This window comes from Podarcis raffonei, chromosome 2 (assembly GCF_027172205.1).
Source record: "Podarcis raffonei isolate rPodRaf1 chromosome 2, rPodRaf1.pri, whole genome shotgun sequence".
Lineage (NCBI taxonomy): Eukaryota > Metazoa > Chordata > Lepidosauria > Squamata > Lacertidae > Podarcis > Podarcis raffonei.
In genome coordinates this window covers 7,945,895-7,972,500 of record NC_070603.1, presented here as the reverse complement: position 1 = coordinate 7,972,500, position 26,606 = coordinate 7,945,895, and the positions used below count along the sequence as shown (strand labels likewise).

The 26,606-nt window shown below is 45.9% G+C and overlaps 2 protein-coding genes across 4 annotated transcripts in view; both read right to left on the bottom strand.

The window, feature by feature from the left end:
• The window catches only part of TFCP2 (transcription factor CP2), a 39,325-nt gene extending 21,986 nt beyond the window's left edge, over positions 1 to 17,339 (bottom strand). Inside the window, exon 1 of one of the 2 annotated variants that reach the window (XM_053372528.1) lies at positions 16,960 to 17,339. In XM_053372528.1, the coding sequence (XP_053228503.1) occupies positions 16,960 to 17,081 (122 nt within the window). In that variant the 5' untranslated portion in view covers positions 17,082 to 17,339. The remainder of the gene's footprint in view (positions 1 to 16,959) is intronic. The other variant, XM_053372519.1, reaches the window with a different exon arrangement.
• Positions 17,340 to 22,742: 5,403 nt separating this feature from the next.
• POU6F1 (POU class 6 homeobox 1) overlaps positions 22,743 to 26,606 on the bottom strand; it is a 38,622-nt gene continuing 34,758 nt past the window's right edge. For both annotated transcript variants that reach the window (XM_053372497.1, XM_053372505.1), the window contains exons 9-11: positions 26,192 to 26,330; positions 25,462 to 25,636; positions 22,743 to 23,682 (exon numbers count right to left, since the gene is read on the bottom strand). In XM_053372497.1, coding sequence (XP_053228472.1) covers positions 23,337 to 23,682; positions 25,462 to 25,636; positions 26,192 to 26,330 — 660 coding nt within the window. In that variant the 3' untranslated portion in view covers positions 22,743 to 23,336. The remainder of the gene's footprint in view (positions 23,683 to 25,461; positions 25,637 to 26,191; positions 26,331 to 26,606) is intronic.

The following is a 26,606-nucleotide window of genomic DNA, read 5'->3' as shown; positions in this document are numbered from 1 at the left end:
GGGGGGAAAGTTTCTAGCTCTTGTATTGTTTTTGCATAAAGGGCTCACTAAAGTTTCTGTCCACACTCCAAAACTTAACATTTTAGAATTTGGGTTGTATGAAGTGCAATCAGCTTTAGCATGATAGATAGATAGATAGATAGATAGGTAAGATAGATGATAGATAGGAGGATAGAAGAAGCACATTTACAAAATTTAGCTATAAGCTGTAACCCTCAGCTTTCTTTACATCTGACATAGAACCCTTTATGCTTAAGCACTCATTCTGCTGACTAAAAACATAAAAACCATAAAAACATAAAATATCTCAGCCAGGATTTGTCTAGTAAATCACAACCATTAACAAGCACACAATCCTTCCTGTGTATAGTGAAACATGCTTGTCACAATTGCACAGGAGTGTACATCCAAGCCAATATCACCAGCTATTGTTTACCAGTGACACATAAAAACTGATGCCCAAACGATCTTTTATGTAAAAGCAAGGCACAGTTCAGCCTCTTGCCCTACAAAACCCATAGCAGCTTCTGTTATTTAAAGATTGGTGCTACAATGCTTATGCTACTAGGAAGTAGGGATTTAAATCCTTCCTTCCATCAGGAAGATTAGTTAAGATTACTAGGAATTCATTAACACAGCAGATTTCTACACCATGGTAACTATGTTTTTTTACATCAATGTTCAGAACATACTTTGGAACACTCCTGCCACACGATCTATAGTGGTACAAAAAATATCTTGCCACATTTTCCAGAATTTGTCGTGTTGAGGAGCTGACCCAGAATACTAGCAAAACATCAGTTTATTCAACCAAAGGAAATTGGAAAACTGTTCCATTCAGAGGGACTAGCAACAATTCCACCCCCACCCCAGCTCTAAAAAGGGAAGCTTAAGAAAGCACTGCCCCTCCTCCATTCCATTTTGTATATGTATAGAATTTGTACTCAGGAGAAGTTGCATGGGCAAGTACGCCCATGAATTACATATACAGTAAACTGGTAAAAGATTAAGTGCAGATTGGGTTTAGCTTAGTGCAAAGACTTCTAGGGAAACAGTGATGAAGTAATATTCCCATTTCTCTCACAAGCCTGCGACCAGCATCCAAACCCAAGTTGCACTACTCGGACTCTTCACACCACTGAGAGGTTTTGAGAGGGCAGGATGGTGAGAAAAAAGTCAAATGGGTTAGAATTCAGGACCTGCCTCTCCCAATAGCCATGTGAGACTAAAGTACACACACAGCTGTGGGATACACCCCTCATTGGTGACCTTCACATTCACTATTTTATTGACCCAGACAACATATGTTTGATGAGGTGAATGATGAAAAATGAGAAAGGTTGCTTTAAGTTTATCATTAGAAAGACCTAATAGCATTAGTAAAGGTAAAGGTAAAGGTACCCCTGCCCGTACGGGCCAGTCTTGCCAGACTCTAGGGTTGTGCGCTCATCTCACTCAAGAGGCCGGGAGCCAGCGCTGTCCGGAGACACTTCCGGGTCACGTGGCCAGCGTGACAAGCTGCATCTGGCGAGCCAGCGCAGCACACGGAACACCGTTTACCTTCCCGCTAGTAAGCGGTCCCTATTTATCTACTTGCACCCGAGGGTGCTTTCGAACTGCTAGGTTGGCAGGCGCTGGGACCGAGCGACAGGAGCGCACCCCGCCGCGGGGATTCGAACCGCCGACCTTTCGATCGGCAAGTCCTAGGCGCTGAGGCTTTAACCCACAGCGCCACCCGCGTCCTAATAGCATTAGAAAGACCTAATATTTCAATTGCTTCTTGTAGGAATTAAGGGTTTTTTGTATTAAGACCCAGTGCAGGCCACTGTTTCCAGTATCTGGGTCCTGGTTTAAAAGACTTTGAGCACACCACGCCCAAGATGCACTGTCTCTGAATCTCTCACATACCCCCTTGCCATCCTACAGGAAAGAACTAGACTAGCAGACAGACACCCCGCCCCAATTTCTAATGAATGGGTCCCTGAAACCTTTTTTCAAGGATCTCTGACATCCCACAGTTGACGATGCACTACTCATGCAGGTCTTGGTGGATTGAACCCTGGCTGCCATCTGTACCCCACCCCAAACTCCCATAAAGCAGTGAGAAAGAGATCCATCAGCTCTTACAAACGTAGGAGGAATGCTATTTTGAAATGGAATATTGACTCTTAAAAGAATGAATTGACAAATCCAACACACACATAATCTGAGAGTCTTCAAGTCATGAAGCAAGATGCTTATTATTGGATGTAGCTGAATTTATATTGGACAGCATGAACCAAAACATAGCAGAACTGTAATTTTTACCTTACAGATCTTTGTGAATAATGGAGTTAGCAGAGGACAAGAGAAATACATTTATATGCCACATAACAGCTACCTTTGACACACATTTTGGATTCACTGCCAAACACAAGTTGGAGGTGATGCACACCAACACCCTAAATCAGCATCATGAAAAGGCGTCTCTCAAACAAACACTGGGGTAGAGACTACTTCAAAAGGTGATTTGCAGCTTTAAGACACACTGTTAAAGCACTTACTTTTGCAGGTCTCCCATGTTCCTCCAACATTTAAGTTTTAAGGGGAAGTGTGGGAAGACTTTCAACGTCACGTGAGATATTTTGTAAGGTGGGCAGCCCTGCTCACCTACCAATCGTATGCCATCAAAATGATGTCATGCAATTGACAAGTAGCTGCCTGCCCTCCCACCTGTGAAATTGGGCCTGCAAGACCAACCCCAATAGGGACCTGGCCCCCGGAGCCAAAAAGCTTCCCAATCCCTACTCTATCAGGTCCCATGTCATCAAAACCAAAGTCTATTACCCCAATTAGCTGTTCATCAGGCAACCGTTCTATACATGAAGTTCAGAGGTGCAGTGGTACCTCGCGTTACGTACTATCCCCCTTATGAATGCTTCGGGTTATGTGCTCCGCTAACCCGGAAGCAGATGCCCCTTGTTGCGAACTTTGCCCCAGGATGCGTGCGGAAGTTGCGTTCCGGCGGCGCGGCAGCAGTGGGCAGCGCCATTAGCGAAAGCACACCTCATGTTACAAGCAGTTTCCTGTTATGAACGGACCTCCAGAACAGATTAAGTATGTAACACGAGGTACCACTGTACTTACTCCTAGAGTAAGTGTGTGTAGAATTACCGTATTTTTCCGTGTAAGTGAGCCCCCCATATATAAGACGACCCCTATTTTTTTAAATCCCAAATTAAGAAATTACCGTATTTTTCGCTCTATAAGACGCACCAGACCACAAGACACACCTAGTTTTTGGAGGAGGAAAACAACAAAAAAAATATTCTGAATCTCAGAAGCCAGAACAGCAAGAGGGATCGCTGCACAGTGAAAGCAGCAATTCCTCTTGCTGTTCTGGCTTCTGGGATAGCTGCGCAGCCTGCATTTGCTCCATAAGACGCATACACATTTCCCCTTACTTTTTAGGAGGGAAAAAGTGAGTCTTATAGAGCAAAAAATACAGTAAGTTGTTCAGCTTTTGGGGGGGGGAGTCACTTCTGCCAATCGCTCACCCGCCTGCCCACCACTGCCGATCACACACCTCGCTGCAGGCACCAATTGCCTGCCTGCTTGCTGCCACCAACACCCCACCCACTCACTTGCCACAGCCACCAATCACCTGCCCGCCTTGCCACAGCTGCCAATCGCCTGACCAATTGCTGCAGCCACAGCCAATCGCCAGCAGGCCTTGCCGCAGCCACCAATCACCCACCCAATCGCCGCTGCCAATCTCCTGTTTGCTGCTGCCATTAATCACATATCCCTGCTCTGCATTCACTATCCATGTGTAAGACGACACCCAATTTTTGCCTAATTCTTTTTTTTAGCAAAAAGCATTGTCTTATACATGGAAAAATACGGTACATTCTTAGGCTGATTTATTTATGCAAGCTTACAATGAAATAGAGGGATGCGGGTGGTGCTGTGGGTTAAATCACAGAGCCTAGGGCTTGCCGATCAGACGGTTGGCGGTTCGAATCCCCGCGACGGGGTGAGCTCCCATTGCTCGGTCCCTGCTCCTGCCAACCTAGCAGTTCAAAAGCACGCCAAAGTGCAAGTAGATAAATAGGTACCACTCCGGCGGGAAGGTAAATGACGTTTCCGTGTGCTGCTCTGGTTCGCCAGAAGCAGCTCAGTCATGCTGGCCACATGACCCGGAAGCTGTATGTCGGCTCCCTCGGCCAATAAAGCGAGATGAGCGCCGCAACCCCAGAGTCGTCCACAACTGGACCTAACAGTCAGGGATACCTTTACCTTTACCTATAATGGTATATTGGGTCATGGTCCCTTTCTTTTAAAAAATTCCTCTTTCCTAGTTCCTCATGTTTATTTATCATGTTCTGATTATGTACCTGCAAACGTGTTGGTTTTAAAGACATTCAAATCCAAATGCCCTATGCTGCAACTTTAGTATTTCTGCTACCCACTGAAATCCTGTATACCTACTGCCACAAACAGGCTAAGAAACCAACATTCCTATGAATAAGCTCAGTTGCCAAAACACAGACTAAATAAAATGGTCTTGCAGTCAGGAGGCTTGAGAAAAATACTGGACTCTGGGGAGCTTGACACACAAACGCTCCCGCTTCCACCAGAAGTAATGGATATGTATCGCCTTACTGCAGGACAAATAGCATGTGCCATAACCAGAGCACTGAATTGCTTTCCCTTCCATGCCATTCAAGGCCAACAGAGAACATGTGCAGGTAGTCATCAAGGTGGTGTGTTGGTGTTTCTCCAGCACTCTCCCATGGTTCACCAAAAAAGTGGGTCAATAAGGGCAGCAGGGAGACTACAGGTGAGGACAAGAAGCTGGTACAGAATTGTTTTCAAGGCAGGAGAGGGATGGGCTCCATTCATAAACAACTTGCCTCTATCTCTACCTACAGCACATCCAAAATATGACATGAATGTTAGCTTTAAAAATATGCTTGCACAAATGCAGACGTCAGAACAACCAAGGTACATCTAGTACAATTAGTCCATGGGCTGGTAGGGAAAGAATTCAGGAACATAAAAAAGGCAGATTTAGGTAGGTAGCAGTGTTGGCTTGACATAGTCGAAATGAATAATAATAATAATAAATGTGCAGTAGCACCTTAGAGACCAACTAAGTTTGTTCTGGGTATAAGCTTTCGTGCACACGAAAGCTTATACCCAGAACAAACTTAGTTGGTCTCTAAGGTGCTCCTGGACAATTTTTTAATAAATAAGGCAGTCATTGAAAAAAATGTTGCCTTGAGTCAACTCACAAGCAGTTCAAGACCCTTGCTTCTAGTCCATCAGTAGGTCCCACTCATCTAAGCATACCGCCCAAGGGATACGAAAATGTCCATATCATTTCAGCTCCAAGCCACTTCTGAGATTTTCCATAGGAATCTGAGCAGCATGGGCCAAAATATAGCCTTGAGACATCCCTGTCTAGTGCTGAGGACACGACAGGAGAAATTTGGGGTGGTGGTTCAATAACCCCCTCAAGCCTGGGCTAGCACCAACTACCAGAATGTATTAACCCCAGGGGAAGTTATTTTAATTTATGCCCAATGATTTTGGCAGTTTATGGTGGGATATTATGTTCTGAGTTGGTGAGTAAACAACAAACATTGGTATATCAGGCTGCCAGTTTTGCTTGCCACACCAAATTTTGCCCACAATTTGCAAGCAGGATATACTGTTTAAGGTTTCTACAAGCCAATGAAATACAGAGGAACAAAAAATTATTTTTGATCCACGGTGTTTTACCACCTCAGCAGTTATCAAAAGGGAGAGCTCCCATGTGTGATCAGTTGCCCAAATGTCAGAAACAGAACATCTCTGCATCAAAGCACAGAACAGACCACAAAAGTATGTAATTCAGCGAAACAACCTGCGAGACACTGGAGAAGGAACACTGGTTTTACATTAGATTAAAACTTTCCATTTAATACAGCAATACCCCCCTTTTCCTTATAGCTCATTTTTTCTGTGCCTCAATAACATTATTTTGAGGAAGTCAACTCCAATACACGAACAATGAATACAGAACCAACAGCAATCTTGTCTGGGGCTTACATAAATATTCAAATTCAGCATCTGGTTAAAATGCTCTGTTCCAGAAGATTAGCGTGTCTATTAGCCGCAGATCGTAATTGGAAGTGGGCAATGCTATGATATCAGAGGTTTGCAAATTCAGCTGGTGAATACTTAGTTCCAACTGTGTTTCCTAAATGAAGTCACAAAACAGCCAGTTCCAACACAGCATACCACAATGCTTAATTTGAAGGCAAATGTGGGATTACAGTGGTACCTCGCAAGACGAATGCCTCGCAAGACGGAAAACTCGCAAGAAGAAAGAGTTTTCCGTTTTTCGAGGTGCTTCGCCAGACAAATTTCCCTATGGGCTTGCTTCGCAAGAAGAAAGCCCATAGGGAAATCTCCGGGGACCTCTTTTAAAATGCCGGCGGTCGGGAGCAAAGACTTTCGCCCACCACCGGCCTTCAGAAGAGGTCCTGGACCTCTTCTGAAGGCCGGCGGGGGGCAAAAGTCTTTGCTCCCGACCGCCTGCCTTCCCGGGATAGCGGAGAAGCGCAGCGCGTTTCTCCGCTATCCCGGACGGCTTTTGAAGGCAGGCGGGGAGCTTGCGGGGCGGGAGGTGGGGAGAAGGGCTTTTCTTCCCACCGCCAGCCTTCTGAAGGCTGGCGGTGGGAAGAAAAGCCCTTGTCCCCCCCCCCAGCCTTCAGAAGAGGTTGGGGGACAGACTGTCCCCGGACCTGGTCTGAAGGCGGTTTCCATAGGAACGCATTGATTGATTTTCAATGCATTCCTATGGGAAACCGTGCTTCGCAAGACAAAAAACTCGCAAGAAGAAAAAACTCGCGGAACGAATTAATTTCGTCTTGCGAAGTACCAATGTACTTCAGTTATCCATATAGAAACAATAAACACAGCTACCTTCAAATTCTATCAGCTTTGGAGAGTACAGAAACAGTTGCTATTTCACCTTTACAGTGGTACCTCGGGTTAAGTACTTAATTCGTTCTGGAGGTCCGTTCTTAACCTGAAGCACCACTTTAGCTAATGGGGCCTCCTGCTGCCGCCGCGCCACTGGAGCACAATTTCTGTTCTCATCCTGAAGCAAAGTTCTTAACCCGAGGTACTATTTCTGGGTTAGCGGAGTCTGTAACCTGAAGCGTATGTAACCCGAGGTACCACTGTATTAGGGTGTGACAGGAGTCACAAAGCAACTGGAAATCTCAACTTGTGTCACTGGGTGGTGCTCCTGAGTCACAAAAAAATGACTGGTGACCTGTTATTTTCGACCCAGATCCGTTACACCAGAAGCGGTTTAGTCATGCTGGCCACATGACCCAGAAAAGCTCTCTGTGGTCAAACATTGGCTCCCTCGGCCTGAAAGCGGAGGTAAGTGCAGACCTGATTCCTGTTAGAAGCACCATCAGGCAGTCGTGCACCCAATGGACATGACTCAGAAGCCTGATCTAGCACCGTGACTGTTCAGCAGTCTCTGGTTGCACACACACATACAAAACAACCTCAGTCACTAGATTGGTTGTCTATAGTAAATATGGCTCCAGGGAAGCAAACGAGGATGTTCCTTTACGTTGAAAAAGAACTAGCTGGGTGTTTTTCTCTCCTCTTAGGTGTGCTACTAGCTTTCATATGTTCATGTGTAAGCCTAACTTCAAGTTACGAAAATGACCTTGGTACTAGATTAAGGATACCAGTAAATCCACACAGAGATGACAACTCAACAAAGAGACTCTTAACAACCATGTTAAGTAGGAATAGTCTTTTTAAAAACAGAACTGTGATAAGAGCACCTAAGCTAGGAAATAAAGCAGTTTTAAGTTATCAGTACTACTGTGGTTCAGTTCTATACAATTCCCATAAGGTCAGCTTCCCATGTCACCCATGTGTAATAAAAAGGTTAACCATTTGTAGGGAAGATGATAAAGGAAACCAAGTTAAGCAGCTCAAAACACACACCCCTACAATCCACCACCCAGAATTAGCACTCTCAGTGGAAATTACTTATTAAAGAAGGCCCTTTGACCCTAACACAGTTAACTCTAGCCTCATTGAGGCTAGAGCATTGAACTACCCATTTCTTCACACTGGAATTCTGCCTGTCACCATATCCGGTTTGTGACCAGAAGAAGTTAGAAGACCTTCAGTACTCCCATACTTTTCTGAATCTTTTACAGAGATTCTGCACAGAGGGGTTTGTTTGCTCAGGTTCAGATATCAAATGCAGGAATCAAGATTCTCAGCTTTGATTTTTTAAAGAAAGCACCATGTTTTAACCTCTCATAATTCCTCGTTTTTCAAACACCAGCACAAGGCAGATAGTTTTTCAGAGGAAGGCGCTTGTACACTTTTTATAATAGCCTGCCTGTTCTTCACAGTATCCAGTCACCTTTTTTTTCTGCTTGCTATCACCACAAACTTATCTGATCTTCCACCATCATATAACTGCCTGTCCCCAATACACAAAATTTAAAGCCAGAATAAGAAGGGAACAAGAGGCGAAACAGGACCATCCACACGTCTGTCCCCTAGTAAAAGAGAAGGGAAACATTTTCAACCTGAGGGTCACAAATTCTTTGTGGGGGGGGGGAGGGGGGGAGAGGATGAATACCAATGGTGGGCAGGGTCAGAAGCAGGCAGTAGGTAGCGTTTTGAAAGTGACTCACCTTTATACAATAGGCTACATTTCAGCAAATGAAAAGTCAGACATTTCACCCCTCTACCTAGGCAAGCAAAATGCATTATCACAGTTCAATGAGGCATTCCAGTTAGGAAAAATCACTTGAAAGAAGGTGCAGAGCAGGACTAGTGAGTAGTGTGGCCTGGGGAAAAGTCCCACAGATTGAACTAAAAGGTCTGAAGAAACACATTCTGGCCCCGAGCCCAGAGTCTGGCAACCCCTGCCCTAGAGATAAATATATATAGGACAGACTCACAACATGCCATATCCACAGGGCAATGAGCCCCAGAGCAAAACGCTCAATTACACAGAACAATCAATTCAAACTACATCAGGAGCACATGGAGCAATGTTAGACATAGAGCTCTAGCTCTGTGGAATCAATTAACAGCTGAAATCAGATAGGTGCCTGGCGCAATCCTGTTTAGGTGCCTACCTGAAGACATTTTTGATTAGGAAGGCTTTCACTGAGTGTAACCCAGTCATCTATAGAATATCAATTTTGTATCTGATGTTGTTTGTATGTATCATTTTGTCGTTTATAAAGCTTGTGTTTTAGTCTGTTTTTAATGTGCACACAGGCTGCCTCAATGCCTTTATGCTGTGAAATGGTTTAGGTATTTGTTTAATCAATAAAGCTTCAACCTGATGCTCTTAATTTGAAGTCCTGTCCATGCTGCAAGACATTTGCCATAGAATGACCTCTGGTGTACTTGTCATATCCCCTTCCACACCCCTGATTTCTCAATTTCTCTTGTTATGATTGCTTGCATGGGAGCCACTGTAGCAGAGCTGAAGAGGGGAGCGGGGAGGAAGAGAAGGGAATGGCTGTTACATCTGGGAAACCCACAAAAAGGGCATGAAGCAACTGGATGGTGTCTGAGGAAAATGGTATGCAGGATTACACAGACTTTATATCCCCACTTAGGCAGATATATTTTATTCTAATAATGATTTGGATTTGAAAAATCCAAAATGGTGCAACAACTCAGTGCTGAGTGAGTGGGGGAGGGAAATGACAAGTGGGTGTGGAATTAAGTGGGTAGAACACTCAACAGAATCATTTCAAACTGCAACGCTTCATTGCAGTACCCAAAGTCTAAGGAAAGGAAGAAAATTAAAACTTCCAAGAGTAGAGAGCAGCAGTAGTTAAGCACAAGAACACTAGCCAGCCAGATTAACAAATGCCTGCAGAAAAAGATGAGTAAAGAGACAATGAAAGATCATTGAAGAGGGTGCCAGACAAATCTCCCAGGCAGTGTTTCATAACCAGGGTGTGTTGAAAGATAAATGTATCTAGAAGGGCTTTTATGTTCTTACACAAGGAGATTGGCATTAAATGGGGCACAATGTAATCCCAGAACATGAAGTAAAATGCAGATAAAGGGGAGAGAGTGTAGATAACTACCATGAAGATGCTAGTATTTATATGTTCAATGTCACCTATTGCCCCTTTTAAGACTCAAAACCAGCTAGATTAACAGATTGTACATCAGAGAAATGTATTGCTTTCTTCCAGCAAAACAAAGCCTTGCAAACACAGGTTTACCTGCCCCAAATGCAAACCTGTCAGGCATTTGTGCCCTTAAGAAAACCCAACACATGACTCATCCTACAGACAACAACAAAATTCACTTTGTGTCAAGCTCCTCAGCTCTCATCACAGCACGCAGAATGAATTGCTGTTAAAAAGCAGCTTGCACAAGTGTTGTGCAAAACTGGGAACAACCCTCAGAATATAGAACATTTTACTTAAGAAGCACAGCAGATTGCACAAGCAACTGATAAATAGCATACATCATTTGCAAAAGGAATACAGGCAGTATTTGAGAAATAGTTCTGTTTTTCACTGTTCCGAGAGTGCAGAAAACCAAAGTGTTGTATATCTAAATGTTTCTACGGGGGAATGTCATTCAACCCATCCAATATTCACACACACACCAATTTGTCTACTTTCATTGACTGCATAGTTGGGCTGTCATAGGTACAAGGAGAAAGTCATTTCACAAGGTCATTTTGCAAGTTGTTTTTTTTTTGGGGGGGGGGAGCAAACAGAAATGCTTCCCTGCCACCCATGCCAGAAAAAGAAAAGCAGTAATGATACAGTGCAGACTTTTGAAGGCAGCTGGAGAAGTTTCAGCCACCTCCACATATGTACAGTACTCCTACATCCACACAAATTCTAATTTTACTACCTCAAGCATCACTTTTAACAACAACTCAAGAGTCACAAGCAGATTTCCAGAATTCATTAAGTGCTAAGTTACTGAAAGCTAGTCCCTGGGCTTTCACCTCTTTTATTACTCAGTTAATAAAAGCAAACTCCAAAATGCCTGATTTTAAGGAATAATTACCAAGTGGCAGATGGCATGCACCACAACCTGCCAATGTACCTTTAGAAACGGTAACTGTGCTGTAAGTGAAATTCCAGGTTCTTGAAGGCTCAGTCCCTCCTGAGTGTGTCAGCAGGTAAAGCAACACAATTAATTGCGTTGTACCGCTGGATTATATGATTGCATCAGCATCACCAAGAGGAAATGTCACATCGGGAAATTAGTGCTCACAGTGTTGTTATTTTTAATTTCCTTTCTACAATGTTTCTTTCTCCTTCGGGCAAATCTAAATAAAAGTGCCTATGTCACTGAAGATCAGCACTGGAAAGAACCTAAAAGCTGTCTAGTGTAACCCCATGTTATGGGATAGAATTGTCTACCCATCAGCCAACTGATCTCTGCAATTTCAAGGGAATGCAAAAAATTAACCCTCGCCAAAACAATCAGCTGAAAAGTTGATTGCTCCCCATCCCCAACCAAGATGGAAGAGAATCTGAACACTTACTTAGCTTTCTGCTGAAACTAAACCAGAGCAGTAACTTTCAGAAAGATTTGGCTTGCCCAGTTCACATTAAGGATTCATCACAACACCACCCTTACAATGTGACAGCACACTGTAATCAATGTGTCGAAAGACCCCGAGTCAAATAATGCCAAACCAAGGTTTACTTTCATGGAAGCAATCCCTGATAAGCCTCAGGCTCACACACTGCCTCATCTACCCCTACACTCTCCAGTCTTGGACTTCAAAATATGGCTTAGCAGCAACTTTCTGGAAGCTAGAATTTGACTATGTTCTGGGATCCGGGCTTGTAGCAGGCACGGACCTCAGCCTGGCTGTTCATTCAAAGAGGCAAATTGTGGTTTGACACTAAATCATGATTGGAAGTCTGGAACCACTGCTCAATGGGGAAGAGACAGTGTCTGAGTTAAGGACTCCTCAGGGCTCCTTCTTGGAACCCAGGACCAAAATGGGAGGAATTCAACACCACACTGAGGCAGATGTTCTGTCAGTGCAATCAATTGCACTGAAACATTCTCCCTTCTCACCCCATGTGATGCTCTAGAGCAGCCTTTCTCAACCTTGGGTTCCCAGATGTTGATGAACTACAACGCTCATCATTCATAGCCAGCAGGGGCAGCAATCAGGAATGATGGGAGTGGTAGTCCAACCGCATCTGGGAACCCAAGGTTGAGAAAGACTGCTCTAGGGGTTCTCTTCTCCCCCTCTGAGCCAACTTCAGGGAGCAAGCGGAGGGGGGGAAGCCCCGTTGCACTAGCAGAAGTTGTTGTGCAGGCTTCCGCTAGTGGGACTAATTAGCTGAATCTGGCCCATTATGTTTGAACAGGCTTAGTATCAGAAGGCGTTTTTAAAGACATTTTCAGTAAAGCAGTTTCCGTATTCTGCCTCCTTCAGTAAGCAGCAGTCAGGAAAGAGCTGTAAAAGGATACCTACCCAACCTATGAGGCAGCTTTATTTATGAAGTTAAGCCAGCATACATGTAACCATTCTAAAATTGCTGACATCAATCAATCAATCAGATGCAGATTGTGAAGATCACCCCCTGTTTCTATGTAGCTAACTATCAGAACATACTCCACTGAGGGGAGGTAGTTCTGCATCTAGAGTGACTGAATAAGAGGAATCGCATAAGGCAGACACAGGACATGAATTACCGTATTTTTTGCTCACTTTATAGACTCACTTTTTCCCTCCTAAAAAGTAAGGGGAAATGTGTGTGCGTCTTATGGAGCGAATGCAGGCTGCGCAGCTATCCCAGAACAGCAAGAGGGATCGCTGCTTTTGCTGCGCAGCGATCCCTCTTGTTGTTCTGGCTTCTGAGATTCAGAATATTTTTTCCCCTTGTTTTCCTCCTCCAAAAACTAGGTGCATCTTATGGAGCGAAAAATACGGTACTTAGCTTCCGGGGAATCTAAAAAGCAGCCTTCACCATGTGTGGGCTTTGGGGACTCAATTCTCTTGGTACACTAATGGGCCCCAGTAAAAAAAGGTAAAAAAAGCACTTCAGGAAAGTCCCAAATGTGCTCAGTTAGAATGAGGCCAGCTGCCCTTACATCTAATAGCTACACCTGACTACTTCTTCCCACCCACACAGAGGTAGTTATTGAAAACAAGCTTAAAGCTTCAATAATCCTTGGTCTGTACACCACATAAAAGTGGCATTGGATTCATTCTCAGTGAACAGCAGATCCAGGGCACTAGTGTACAGAACTCAAAAAATGCAAAAAAAGCAACCCAAGGGATGGAGGGACTATCCCGGGGAAGGAAGGTTCTAATGTTTGGAGCTAATTTTTAGTTCAGAAAAAAAGCAAGTGGGAGGGTATCAAGAACATTAGAGGAGTGTTTAAAATTATGCATGGCATAAGGAAAGTGGATAGGCAGGACTTCTCTCATAATAATACAAGTTGGGGACACTTGGTTTCAAGACAGATGCGAGGACAGATTTATTCACGTGGAAACTAGCTAAACTGTGGCATTTGCTATCATAAAATACAGTGGTGGCGACTACACTGGATAGCTTTAAAAGGAGATCACGAAGGATAAGTCTATCAATGTCTACTAGTCATATCTCCCGGTATGCCCCACGGAGGACCTCAAGGTCCATAAATAGCAACAGCCTAGAGGTCCCGGGCCCTAAGGAAGTCAATTAGCCTCAACCAGAGCCAGGGTCTTTTCAACACTGGCTCCAGCCTGGTGGAACACTCTGTCTCATGAGACCAGGGCCCTGCAGGATCTGATTTCTTTCCGCAGGGCCTGTAAGACAGAGTTGTTCCGCCTGGCCTTTGGCTTGGAATCAATTTGATTCCTTCCCTCTCTTTCTTTTTTCCTTTCTCCTTCTGTGATGGAACTCCTATTTGGGGACTTCCCTGGCTTTTTTCTGGCCCATGTAGGACCATTCTGGATAGTTAGCCTTGGTGAAGACTTGATGCTTTTATCCCCCCAAAAGTTTTTGATTGCGTTCCACTGAAATGAGGCTGCATTTTAATGTTTTATTTTAATTTTGTTTTTTAAGCTGTATTCTAATCAATTGTTTTTATATTTGGTGTTAGCCGCCCTGAGCCCGGTCTTGGCTGGGGAGGGCGGGGTATAAATAATTTTTATTATTATTATTATAGTCATTATGGTTATTTAGCTCCAGTATTAAGAGGTTTGCCTCCAGTACCAGCAGCTGCCGATCTCAAACAGATTACCATTTCCCTCAGGTGCTGCTCATGGGTTTCCCAGAGGCATCTGGCTGGCCGCTGTGATGACACCATGTTCAACTAGATAGGCCTTTCATCTGATCCAGCAATGTTCCTATGATGTCTATGTCTGCTTCCTCCATCCATTATCAAATAGCAGCAGGTGACCAACACAAAAACATGTGATCTGCCCTATCCTTCCTTTTATGAAGGAGTCTATCCAAGACGGCAGCCTGAATGGCTGCATCTTACTTGCAAGAAAAAAAAATTGTGGAAGTTAGATTCAGAAAGTTGGCCATCAATACAGTATGGTTAGATGCATTCTGAAATCCAACTAGGTGTCCAACAAGTTATGCAGTGAAAGCAAGAAAGTTACATTTTGATGACGTGAATGTGAACAGTTACTTCGGGAAGTAATAGTAGGCTCTACTTTACCGCTTCCTAAAAAGCATTTGTTTTAAACAATCCTATTGCTATGAAGAAAAATCCTGGGCAAAGCTGTACTAGATAATCACTCTAAATAAGGTGCAAATTTGATGTTCATTACCAAGTTTTAATTCTTACAGTACTGATTAATGCAAGAGCAACATGTTAGGAATCAAACTATTCAGGATAAAAGTATGATCAATTTTACCTTATCCAAACTTAAACATCAATACTTATACATCAGTACTCATTCTTAAAACATTTTTCTAAAGTCGACCCAAATTCCCTTCCACGAATTCCCCAATTTTCATACAAATAACAAAGCAAAGTAAAAACAAAACAGATTGTAATTATGCACCCTTTGGATTCCCAAACTCCACCCCCCCTCCCGGTTTCAATCCCCAACAAATGTCCATCAGTCTTAGTCTACTATCAGCCTGGAGATCTCACGTCCGAGGCTCTTAATTCTCTCTCAATTCCTCTCTGCCGGTTTTTTTGATAGTCCTTAATATTAAACACCAGATCTCGGAGAAGCTCTGGCCCAACGGGATCCATGTTTCTTCCAGCCAGACCTCCAGACTTAAAAGTGGAGCCCGAATCTTGTTTCTTACTCCTTTCAAGTCCAAATGTCCCCAAAGCTCCAACTTCCACCTTAAACAAATTTGTAATCCTTGGGTCTTCAGATCTCCACATAAGGAGATCTCTCCATTCTTCAATCTCCAATTTGGACCAGATTTTCGACATCAAGTTCTTATTTTCCTTTGTAGCCATCATGTCAGGCCTCTGGCTCTCCTTTGTCATCTGCAAAATTACAGCTCCTCCTTCCTTTTCCTCAAGAACAACATATATCTCCTTCTCCACACTCTCAAAGCTCTCAATTTTCTCTTTTTGTCCAGCTGCATGGACTTCCTGAATCAAATCCTTATCAAATTCAGTGATGTTGTTTACTGTTAAGTTCAGAGTTGCAACATTTGTAGCCAAAACATCAATTTGGCCTTGTAACTTTCCCAAGAGAACAAAAACTCTGTCCAATTCAGCTTGAATTTTCCCTCCTCCAGCCATTCTTGTAATGTCCCAAATCCCCCTCTAGAGGGATTTTGGTAACTTAATATTCCTTCCAGTTCAAATCCAAAAATCAAGTTAGTTTGTATCAGTTCTTCCTGGTTTTCAACAAATTGTAACCAAATTGTAACAAATATAACCAGCAGAAGCAACAGAAACAAAGTTCTCTTTTCCCATCTTGACAGCTAATTTGACAGCTGTCAAACTCTTCAATACCTCATCAACAGGCTCTCTCGCGGAGCACTCCCGGGTCCGGGGGGGGGGTGGCACTTCAGCTCCCAAGATTAGCTCTTTATCCTCCAGTAAGATTTCTTATACTGCCAAATCGTGAAATTAATGTCTTTTACCAAGTAAAAAAAGAAGGGGTTCTCTCGACCTTAGTTAGCAGGTCCTTGCTTTAGATTATTTACAAGACGGGGAGACGGACTTCCTGTTTGCGCCTTCCCCGATCGTGCCTAATTCAAAAAAAAATTTTTCTTTACAATTCCAATTTCCGTACTACTCGCGGGTTGTTGCTTTAAAGTCCAATTGTTCACAAGAAGAAGTCAGCGCTCTCCGACCATGGCAATGTGGCTTCACTCCGCAGGAGAAGCAGTTGACTCTCCGCACCGCGCCGCTCACCCCGTCCCCCGTTCCGAAGCCTTTAAAAAGGCTCCTTCGCAGATCGGGGGGGGGGCGCAAATGGTGCCCGCCGAGTCACCAGGTTCACAGGCTTCACCGCCTGTGATTTTTGAGGGTCCCCGTGTTGCCGCAGCGGCAAGACCCAATCCTGCGGAGCCGATTCCCTCCGGAGCTCGGAGGGAATCCGCCATTAGCCGATGGCGCTAACCCGGAAGTCTGCACACCCCAGTTTCATTCAGCAAGCTACAGCAAGTTAAGGGGATGTGTAGCTTGCGTGACAGATTAATGTCCCCCCACAATTTTAGAGGAAGACATGACAACATACAGCATTTTTATAATACACCCTCCTTACAAAAGGACATCACATGGTGCAAGCAGGAAGCAGCGGTTCATAGGATACTGGACCAAAAGTAACATGAGATGCCATTTGGTTCAATTATACTCTGTGCACCAGACACAGAGACGAAAAGTGACACATGCCAGTTCAGCCTTCCCAAATAAATATTTCAGAACTCAGCCCTTCGAGGAGCTCCATCAGTCAGATGGATATCCTTCCAAAAAGTCAGAGCAATTTCCCTTCCTTACCTCATGCTGTAGGCACCAGCGCCCAGCTCCTGGCCGATTCCGGAGAGGCTGGCATCGAAGTCCTGAACGAGGCCGGACTCGATAACTTCGTCCGCGAGGGGCAGCTTCAGAGCCCAAGCCATCTTTGCACAGCACCTGGGGGGGCTGACTAGCCTCGGGCAGAGAGAGAAAGTGGGGGGGCGGGGGGGCTGCTCCAGGAAGACTCACATGCACGCCAGGATGGCCCCGGGCAGCTTTCCAGGCACCATTACCTATCCCAGAGAGCCTCCCCTTCAGACGGACACCGGCCACGTGAAGGGGAACCCCAACGGCCAAACGCCCATCTTCTTGAGGGGTGGGGGGCAGCCCCGCTTAGCACCCCCCCGCCGCCGCCTTTGCAAAACAACCCCCAAGCCTGCACCCCTTTGGGCTGCTAGGGACCCCCCCCAGCTACGTTTCCTCACGTGGGAAGGACAGAGGCAGGCAAGCAGCTTTCAGGGAGCGCGAGTGAGGGAGAAGTCTTGGGCCCCCCAAACTCGACCCCCCTCAGCGACCTAAACTGTGGGCACCTGCTCCGTGTCGCCTCACGACCCCCTTCCAGAAGAGGGTCTCTCTCCCCACCGCCGCCGCCACCACGTGGAGCCAAACACGCCCTCCGGCTCCCGCCGCCCGAGGACGCGGGAGAAGCCCAAGCGGCTCCCTCAGCCGGCGCTTTCCCGTCAGGCAAGCGCCCCCTTAGCCCCACACGCCGCCCTCGCTCGCTCGCTCGCCGCCGCCCTCTCCGCCCCCGCCGCCTAACCCGCGCGCGCGAGGAAGCTGCCCAGCCGAGCCGCGCTCGCTCCCGCCGCCGCCGCCGCCAGCCCCGAGGCCTCCTCCAACATGGAGGCGGCAGGAGGGAGATAAAGAGACAGACAGAGAGAGAGAGAAAGGCAGACAACTCCGCTACACACGCAGAAGCCCGGCCGGGCGAGCGCCCCGCCCCGCAGCCAACCACGGCCCTCCTCCCCGCCCACTCCTCCACTCAGCCAATCGCAGGGCGGGAGCGAGGAGGCCTCTCTCGACCCATAGGCCGAGTCGCAGAAAGGGGCGGGGCCTCGAAGGTGGTTATTTGGGTGCCCGGCGCAGAAGCGTGGGTGAGAGGAGCGGGGCTTAGTCCGCGCTTGCGTGCGTTGGGAGTGAGAGAGGGGGCCTAGGTGCGCGCGTGCGCGTTGGGTTCCCGCTCCCCCCTCGTGGCACCCTTTAAATGCTGGGGCGGCCGAGGTGCGGCGCGGTTGTGCTGTCCCGAGTCCGGGATGCGCAGGGCCTGAACCTGCTTGCGCACTTACTCGGAAGACAGCCCCATGGTGTGCGTTGCGGGGTTTTTGTTTTTTTTTAAATTAGAATAACAGAATTGTAAAGTTGGAAGGGATCCCGGAAGTCACCTGGGCCAACCCCCTGCAGTGCAGGAATACATGGATCTCTCATCCAAGTTGAAACCATATCAGACCCTGCTTAGCTTTGCAAATGCACTAGCAGTTTTATTGCTGCACCACTAATTACTTCCCAAGGTACACCTAAATCCGCAACCTTGACCCCACTTAGCTGGGAACGTGCACCATCCAAATTCAGCAGTTTAGTTATTATCAGGCTTTTTTTCCAACCAGAGCTCACGGAAGCTCAGTTCTAGGCATAAAGGTAAAGGTACCCCGCCCGTTCGGGCCAGTCTTGCCAGACTCTAGGGTTGTGCACTCATATCACTCTATAGGCCGGGAGCCAGCGCTGTCCGCAGACACTTCCGGGTCACGTGGCCAGCGTGACAAGCTGCATCTGGCGAACCAGTGCAGCACACGGAATGCCGTTTACCTTCCCGCCAGTAAGCGGTCCCTATTTATCTACTTGCACCCTAGGGTGCTTTCGAACTGCTAGGTTGGCAGGCGCTGGGACCGAACGACGGGAGCGCACCCCGCCGCGGGGATTCGAACCGCCGACCTTTCGATCGGCAAGTCCTAGGCGCTGAGGCTTTAACCCACAGCGCCACCCGCGTCCGTTCTAGGCATACATATATGTAAATAAACCATATTTAATAAAGACACCAGTCTCTGCTGTGCCTCCTCTGCAAAAGGAAACATGAACCCTGGGTGAGTGCCTGGAACCCCTGGAATCTCACACTGCTTGCAGGTTGGGGTGGCATGCAAAACAAAAGTATCTTCCCACACCTAACTAAGGGATCAAAGAAGGCATCTGGTCTGGCGAGAGGATTGCTTTATTTCAGGCCTGTTCCTTCGCAGGCCTCCTCCTACTATGTCCTACATTACTCTCAACTATATGAACCTTCCTTCTGTAGGCCTCGTCTCCTAGGATGCCTTCTGTGCTATTGATCTCAGCAGGTTTAAGTCCAGGACTCCTATGTCTTCCTGTGGAGTAAGGGGGCTGAGTAGACTTGGCTGTTCCCTTTGGCCCCACACTAATGGACTTCAGAGGAACAGCCTCAAGAGAGCCTCTGCCAGGGAAGTAAGAGAAAAGCCTTTTATTGGCACACAGGAACGTCCCCACCATAGAGGACTAGCTAATTTAGCCTGTTTCTCTGCTCCCTTGAAAGTATTTTAATGATTGGGCACCTCATTGAATAAGTGTAGATCTTGTCAGCTTGTTATCTATTACTGCCTGATGCTGCCACCTACTGATTGTAGCTGCCTTGTCTCCACTTCCCACAGGGAAGAAAAGGCAGCAGCGGCAGGGAGAGAACTAGTTTGTTATGAAGAACAAATGCATTAAATACTGAGATTCACAGAAAGCTTCCAAAAACACAGTTTCAAGAGTGTGCTATGGATGTAGCAGTTGTGTTCTTCAGCTCTTCTTCAGTTACAAGGACACAATGTGCTTTGAAGACAGGCTCTCACATCCTACCAACCTCAACTCATGTTGTTGTTTAGTCGTTTAGTGGTGTCCCGACTCTTCGTGACCCCCTGGACCAGAGCACGCCAGGCACTCCTGTCTTCCACTGCCTCCCGCAGTTTGGTCAAACTCATGCTGGTAGCTTCGAGAACACTGTTCAACTATCTCGTCCTCTGTCATCCCCTTCTCCTTGTGCCCTCCATCTTTCCCAACATCAAGGTCTTTTCCAGGGAGTCTTCTCTTCTCAAGAGGTGGCCAAAGTATTGGAGCCTCAGCTTCAGGATCTGTCCTTCCAGTGAGCACTCAGGGCAGATTTCCTTCAGAATTGATAGGTTTTATCTTCTTGCAGTCCATGGGACTGCGAATAGCTGTGCTTTACATGGGTCAAGGTTTTTTCCCCTTCATGGATCACTGCCTTGTCGTGGCGAAGGGACTTGAATAACTCAGAGAAGCTATGAGCTATGCCGTGCAGGGCCACCCAAGATGGACAAGTCATAGTGGAGAGTTTTGACGAAACGTGATCCCTCTGGAGCAGGAACCAGCAAGCCACTCCAATATCCCTGCCAAGAAAACTCCATGGACAAAGACAACAGGCATATAAAACCTTGACTCATGTAAAGCACAGCTATTCGCCACAAGCAGCCCCTGCGTGTACAGGACTGAATACAGTCCTGGCAATGGAAAAGCAGAACATACAGCATAAGATCAGGCCAAAATGTCAGCATTCAAGTCTCTGGGAAACTTACAAGCATGGAATATTTATGACCGCTCTTCATGCCTCCAGGTGTTCAGAGGCAGGGCCAGTTCTTGGGAAAGGTGCACACCGTGGGCACCATTCCTGAATGAATCCACCTTCTCTAGCTCCAACCCATTCATCTTCCCAGTTTGCCCACTCTACAGGTTTCGGGTTCAGTTCCAGGAGACACAACTGAATAATGGCTTGCTTCCATTTGAGAAGGGATGAAGAATGACCGAGGCATGCTTGAAATCATATTCTCTAACTCAGCGTCTGTGTCAATGAGCGCTGGGTCCAGGGTCAAATCTTGATTGATGACATGCCTGCATATATCAATTCCCTGCCAACCATGCGCAGCTGCCACATGCAGACTGAATGCTACACACGTTGGCAAATGGTCAAAACACAAATGTCGGCACTGGCAGTGCCGCAGCATGCAACCTGCTGGCATTGAGCAGGGCCTCATCCTGGGAGATGGCCCTCAGTGGTTTCCTGATTGCTGATTCAGCCTCTCATCTAAGAGAAACCCGTGCAGCCAGCCCACAAGCCCCTTCTTATACTGAGCAATTGAAGCCACCCTTTACTTTTAAAAGCAGAAGGTGAGCGAAGGAGGACCATCTTGAAAACTCCTGGTTCAGGGGGAGGTGGGAAGAAAAAAAGGGATTAGTGATCCAACATGTGAAGATTAACTTTGCTTCAAAGTTTTGATTACAGTGGTACCTCGGGTTACATACGCTTCAGGTTACACACGCCGCTAAGCCAGAAATAGTGCTTCAGGTTAAGAACTTTGCTTCAGGATAAGAACAGAAAGCGTGGGAAGACACAAGATCTACCCACCGTGGAAGAGTGGCAGATGCAAGTGATTGACTACATGGAGATGGCGGAAATGACTGGCAGAATCCGTGACCAGGGAGAAGAATTGATGGAAGAGAATTGGAAAAAGTTCAAGAACTATCTACAAAAATATTGTAAAATGTTTGAGTGTTAAAATGATGTGGGATGTGAAGGTAACATGGCATTTGGGATATGGTTAAAAGAGCTATGAAAAGAAGAATTTTAAAAAAAGAGAAGGGGGGTATGACTAGAATAATATTATGTCAAAGTATATAAGGTGGAGTAAAGGATCAAGATAAGGGAAATTAGAGACATAATAAGTTGAAATATATAATTATAAATGAGGTTGGAAAAAGGGTTAGATTTTGCTGAATTTGACGGAATAAAGAGGAACACAAAAAAGGGAGATGAGAGGAGGTCAGGAAAGAGGGATATGGAATGTTGAAACTTTAAAGTGGAACTTTATTTTCTTTTTTCTTTCATTCTTGTTAAGTGTGTATTTTTTGTCTGTTGTTATTGTTTTGTTATATGTGGTGTGATTTTCGGTGTTTTATGTTTTTATGTTTTGTAAAACTTTAATAAACATTTATTAAAAAAAAAAAAAGAACAGAAAGCGTGCTCCGGCGGTGCAGCGGCAGCAGGAGGCCCCATTAGCTAAAGTGGTGCTTCAGGTTAAGAACAGTTTCAGGTTAAGAACGGACCTCCGGAACGAATTAAGTACTTAACCCGAGGTACCACTGTATTATCATTTGTGTATGAGCCACATTCCAAATCAGGGATTCAGCCTTACCCCAACAGCCATGATCACTTCTGTGTGGAAGATGGCATTTGACACCATACTTTGCAGCGCACTGTGTATGCCAAACAAGCCCTCATGCACATCCCTTGGTTTATGCGTCCTCTCTGCTGCTGGGCTTGCAGTGCTAGAGGAAGACAAGGCAGCCTCAGCCAGTCCCAGATCCCACTTGACAAGGATTTAGAACCAAGATCATCTGCCCAGGAAGTTAGACAGCCTAGAAGTGTCCCAGTTTGGGAAGTCATGCTCTACAAAGGTCTGCCTTTCCTCGCCTAGAGTCTCCTTGAAATTCCAAAAGGCACCTGTGTTTGATGCTACTGGCATTTGTCACCACCCCAGTGCTGAAGTGTGGTTCCCACAGAACACAAGGGCAGGAGAAAGGTCCCTGAACCCTGCCCCCCTCTCCCTTCCCAGCATGACTTTGGAGGAGCTGATATGAACCCGTTCAGCAAATCACGTCTGCAATCGCCAAAACTGTCACTTTTTAAAACAACGTTAGCAACAACAGCAGCAGACCTAGGGGTCTTAAAGAGGACTAATAATAATAATAATATTTTTCTTCAGTGAATAAAAAGTCTTTTAGTTTAATAGTGCTCTGTATAATAATAATAATAATATTCACAAGAAAAAGGAGATATAAATTATGCCACTATTCTGCGTAGATGTTGTTAAACTGGGCCTGTTACCAGATATGAAGAGATAAAAGTGTCCATGAAAATAGGTTGAAGTGAAATAGGGTTTCACACATTCTCCTTGAAATGAAACAGGAATTTCTGGTGGGTGCTATTCTGCTGCCATCCCTAACGCTATCTTTAAAAAAAAACAAAAAACACAGGAAGTCCTTCAGAAAACCAAAACCCTGATAATGTTTTGTCTGACACAGAAAGAAGCTAAATGCGTATGTATTCCTAAAACCCTTCACAGCTCCAGTACAACACTCAGGAAGGAAGGACATGGCTGACATTTACACGATTTGGGTCATGTGAGGGGTGGGGAAAGGCCGGGACACATTGAAACCAGAGGAAACCCCGTATCTCACTCCTTCCGCTCCAGTCCTTACTGTCAAAAGGGTCAGGAGGTGCAGGGAAATATTCACCACAAAGTGCTCACAGCAGCAACACACAGGGTACGCAAGAGGCTTGACGCCAGCCCCGGCCTTCAAGGGATCTGGAAGACGTTGAGTTTGCTGGTGTTTTTGAGAGTCTGTCGCCGGTTGCAGAACCAGACCCGGACCACCTCCCGGTCGTAGTTGAGCTCCTTGGCGATCTCCGTGATCTCCTGGCCCGTGGGCAGAGCGTTCTTCTCAAAGTAGGCGTTGAGGGCCTCGATGGCCTGCGGTGTGAAAGATGTGCGGCGCTTGCGCTTCTTGGACGGCTCGCCGCCCACAAACTCCATCAGGTTCTGCTGGCCCTCCTGGTTCCGCAGCTCGGCCTCGCTCAGCCACTTCTCCAGCACAGGCTTCAGCTTCTGGGCGCTCTTGGGAGTGATGTCCAACTTTTCGAACCTGAAAAGCCAGCAAACGACCATTGAGGAGCACTGAGAGTTCCCACTGAAACCTGAACGGCACAGCACATGCGCTTTCCATGCTAAAGGTCCCAACTTTCGAGTCCCCCTGGCGTCTCAGAAATAGGGCTGGGAATGTCCCCTGCCTGAAATCCTGCAGGGCTGCTGCCAGTCCGTGTAGACAGTACTGAGTTTGGTGGGCCAAATGGTCTGACTCAGTAGAAGGCAGCTTCCTATGCAACTGGCTAGACTGCTCTTCCCCTCCATTATGGGGCACCAACCCTTTAGCCCAGAGCAAAACTCAAAATGGGAATATTTTGTTAAAGTGGGGAGGGGGGAACGTTATGGTCATCTGATGGTCTTGCCAGTACCATTCGAGGACTTCCCATCAAGATGGTGGCAAGGTAGGGTGTGCTCAGCTGAGTTCTACAGGCTTTTTTTAGTGGTTTGACTGGGACTGTTTGGTTTCTTGGTTTCTCTTTTATTAGGGGTAAGGCCCTTTTATGTGCCCCCTCAACCCCCAGGAGCCAGCACTGTAAATCAGTTTTAAGGGAGCCTTGCAGCAACCCCCACCGCGGCATCCTTGGTAGTTACCTACAGGCTTATAAAACTCATTTTAAGGACTTTTTAATATTTCTTAACCTATTCAATCTTTATAAATTTTAACCTTTCAACTCCCCAAATCCTTTAAAATATTCTTAAATACTTTTCAGGTTTATACATTTCATTAGTTTTACAATCAATTTAACTTTTCAAAGTTAGACTTCCTTTCCTCCCTTTCTGCAGTTCCTTAATTTTTTAAATATCTTCTGCATACCCAAATTAATTTAATTTGCTCATCTACTTTAAATATATACTCTTATGAAACTGCAGGTTACTACAATAATCCTGCTAATGATTTTATCTGTTTGCAATTTATCTGTAAATATTCAATAAACCAGTATAAATAACGTATAAATGAAAACTCTTTCTCTCTATATATATTTTCTTAAATACTTTCAAATACAGTGGTACCTTGGTTCTCAAACGCCTTGGTAATTAAACAACTTGGAACCCAAACACTGCAAACCCGGAAGTAAGTGTGTGAAGTTTTTCCGGAAGCTGTGTGTGCTCCGCTTTGAGTGTTACACTTCCGATTTGATTGTTACGCTGAGGTCTGTTTTTGCTATTTATTTTGCGTTTTTGTTTTTGCAGCTTTTTTGTTTGGTTTTTGTGCCTGGGTGGAACCTACAATAGTTCAGCTACTGATTGATTGATTGATTGATTGTGTGACTGTAGCTCATGGTTTATTGCTTTCATTTTAAGGATCAGTGGTCTTGTTAGATAGTAAAATTCAATTTAAATTGCTGTTTCAGGGGTTGTTTTTAAAAGTCTGGAACGGATTAATCCATTTTGCATTACTCTCTATGGGAAAGCGCGCCTTGGTTTTGGAACGCTTTGGTTTTGGAACGGATTAAGTTTGAGAACCAAGGTACTACTGTACTTTTAAGGCTGGTGGAAGCCAATGAGGCTGGAGACAGAGGATGATTCAGCATTCTCAGTGTTCGTGGAGATACATGGCCATCTGATGACTGGCCATTATTTGATGGGTTGCAAGCAGATTACCTGGAGATCCCACTGTTATATTTTAAGGGTGGATTCAAAGGGACTGGGAAATAGGCAGGCACAGCATTTATTTCAAATGCCCAATACTGGATCCCATAACTGTGCGGCAACCACACAGACTCAGTGGAGATGTAATGGATGAAGGAGCCCTGGGGAACAGCAACATCCATCTCACCTGCATATAGCTGACTGGCTGTACGCGGGTCCTTCGGTAGCAGTCAACGCCTGCCCCACCTGCGTCTGCGTTAGACCCAGAGATAGGCGTCGGATCTTGAAGTTCTTGGCAAACTCTCTAATCTCCTCCAGGTTGATCCCGTCTTCGTCGCTTCCGCTGTTTGGAGGCTGAGGCTCTAAAGGGAGTGAAGAAGTAAAAAAGAAAAAAAAGGACCAGTAAGGAGATGCAATTTATGCCCTTGTCACGGTGCATGGGGAAATCCTAACCCTATGCAGTTGCGGCTCCTGCAGCCAAGCACACGACAAATGCTGTCCACTGCTGTTGGCGGAGGAGTGGAACACAAACACTTGGACACCTTACACCACAAAGCAGGAACCCAGGAGAAGAGCCTGAGAATGGTGCTGGTGCTGCTGTGTTGCAGCACCTAAAGGCTAATGCTGACAACAGGCCTCTTCAGGCTAAGCAGCCTCTTCTTCAGGCTAAGAGAGTTGTGCAGGTGTCTTAATTTTTATTACATTCCTATCCCACCTTTCTTGCATCATGGAACCCAAGGCAACGTCCCTGTGGTCCCCAGGTGGACACTGACCAGACGCAGACTGGCCTAGCTTCAGCATCATGGGTTGCAATGCTTTCTCGCCACACAAATTGGGCACTGGACCGTGAACCACTTCCCAGTACCAGCCACCCCTCCACCTGCCTCCAAAGCCAAAGGGATCGCAGAGATGCTTACTGGAAACCAGCTGGCTGACAGTCGGAGTCTCTGAGCAGGTGATGGGGACAGGAGCAGAAGCTAGCTTGGATGCAGGGGGTGGGCTTGCAATGACTATGGTTGGCTGTGGCAGAGTTGGGGCGGGTTGAATTGGCTGGACCTGGCAAGGCAGCAAAAGAGAGTGACGTTAAGAAAGTGGTTTTTGTTTTTTTATCAGAGACTGGGGGTTTTCATGAACTGTGGGGCATGGCTTGATGAACAAACCTACCGTATTTTTTGCTCTATAAGACTCACTTTTTCCCTCCTAAAAAGTAAGGGAAAATGTGTGTGCGTCTTATGGAGCGAATGCAGGCTGCGCAGCTATCACAGAAGCCAGAACAGCAAGAGGGATCGCTGCTTTCACTGCGCAGCGATCCCTCTTGCTGTTCTGGCTTCT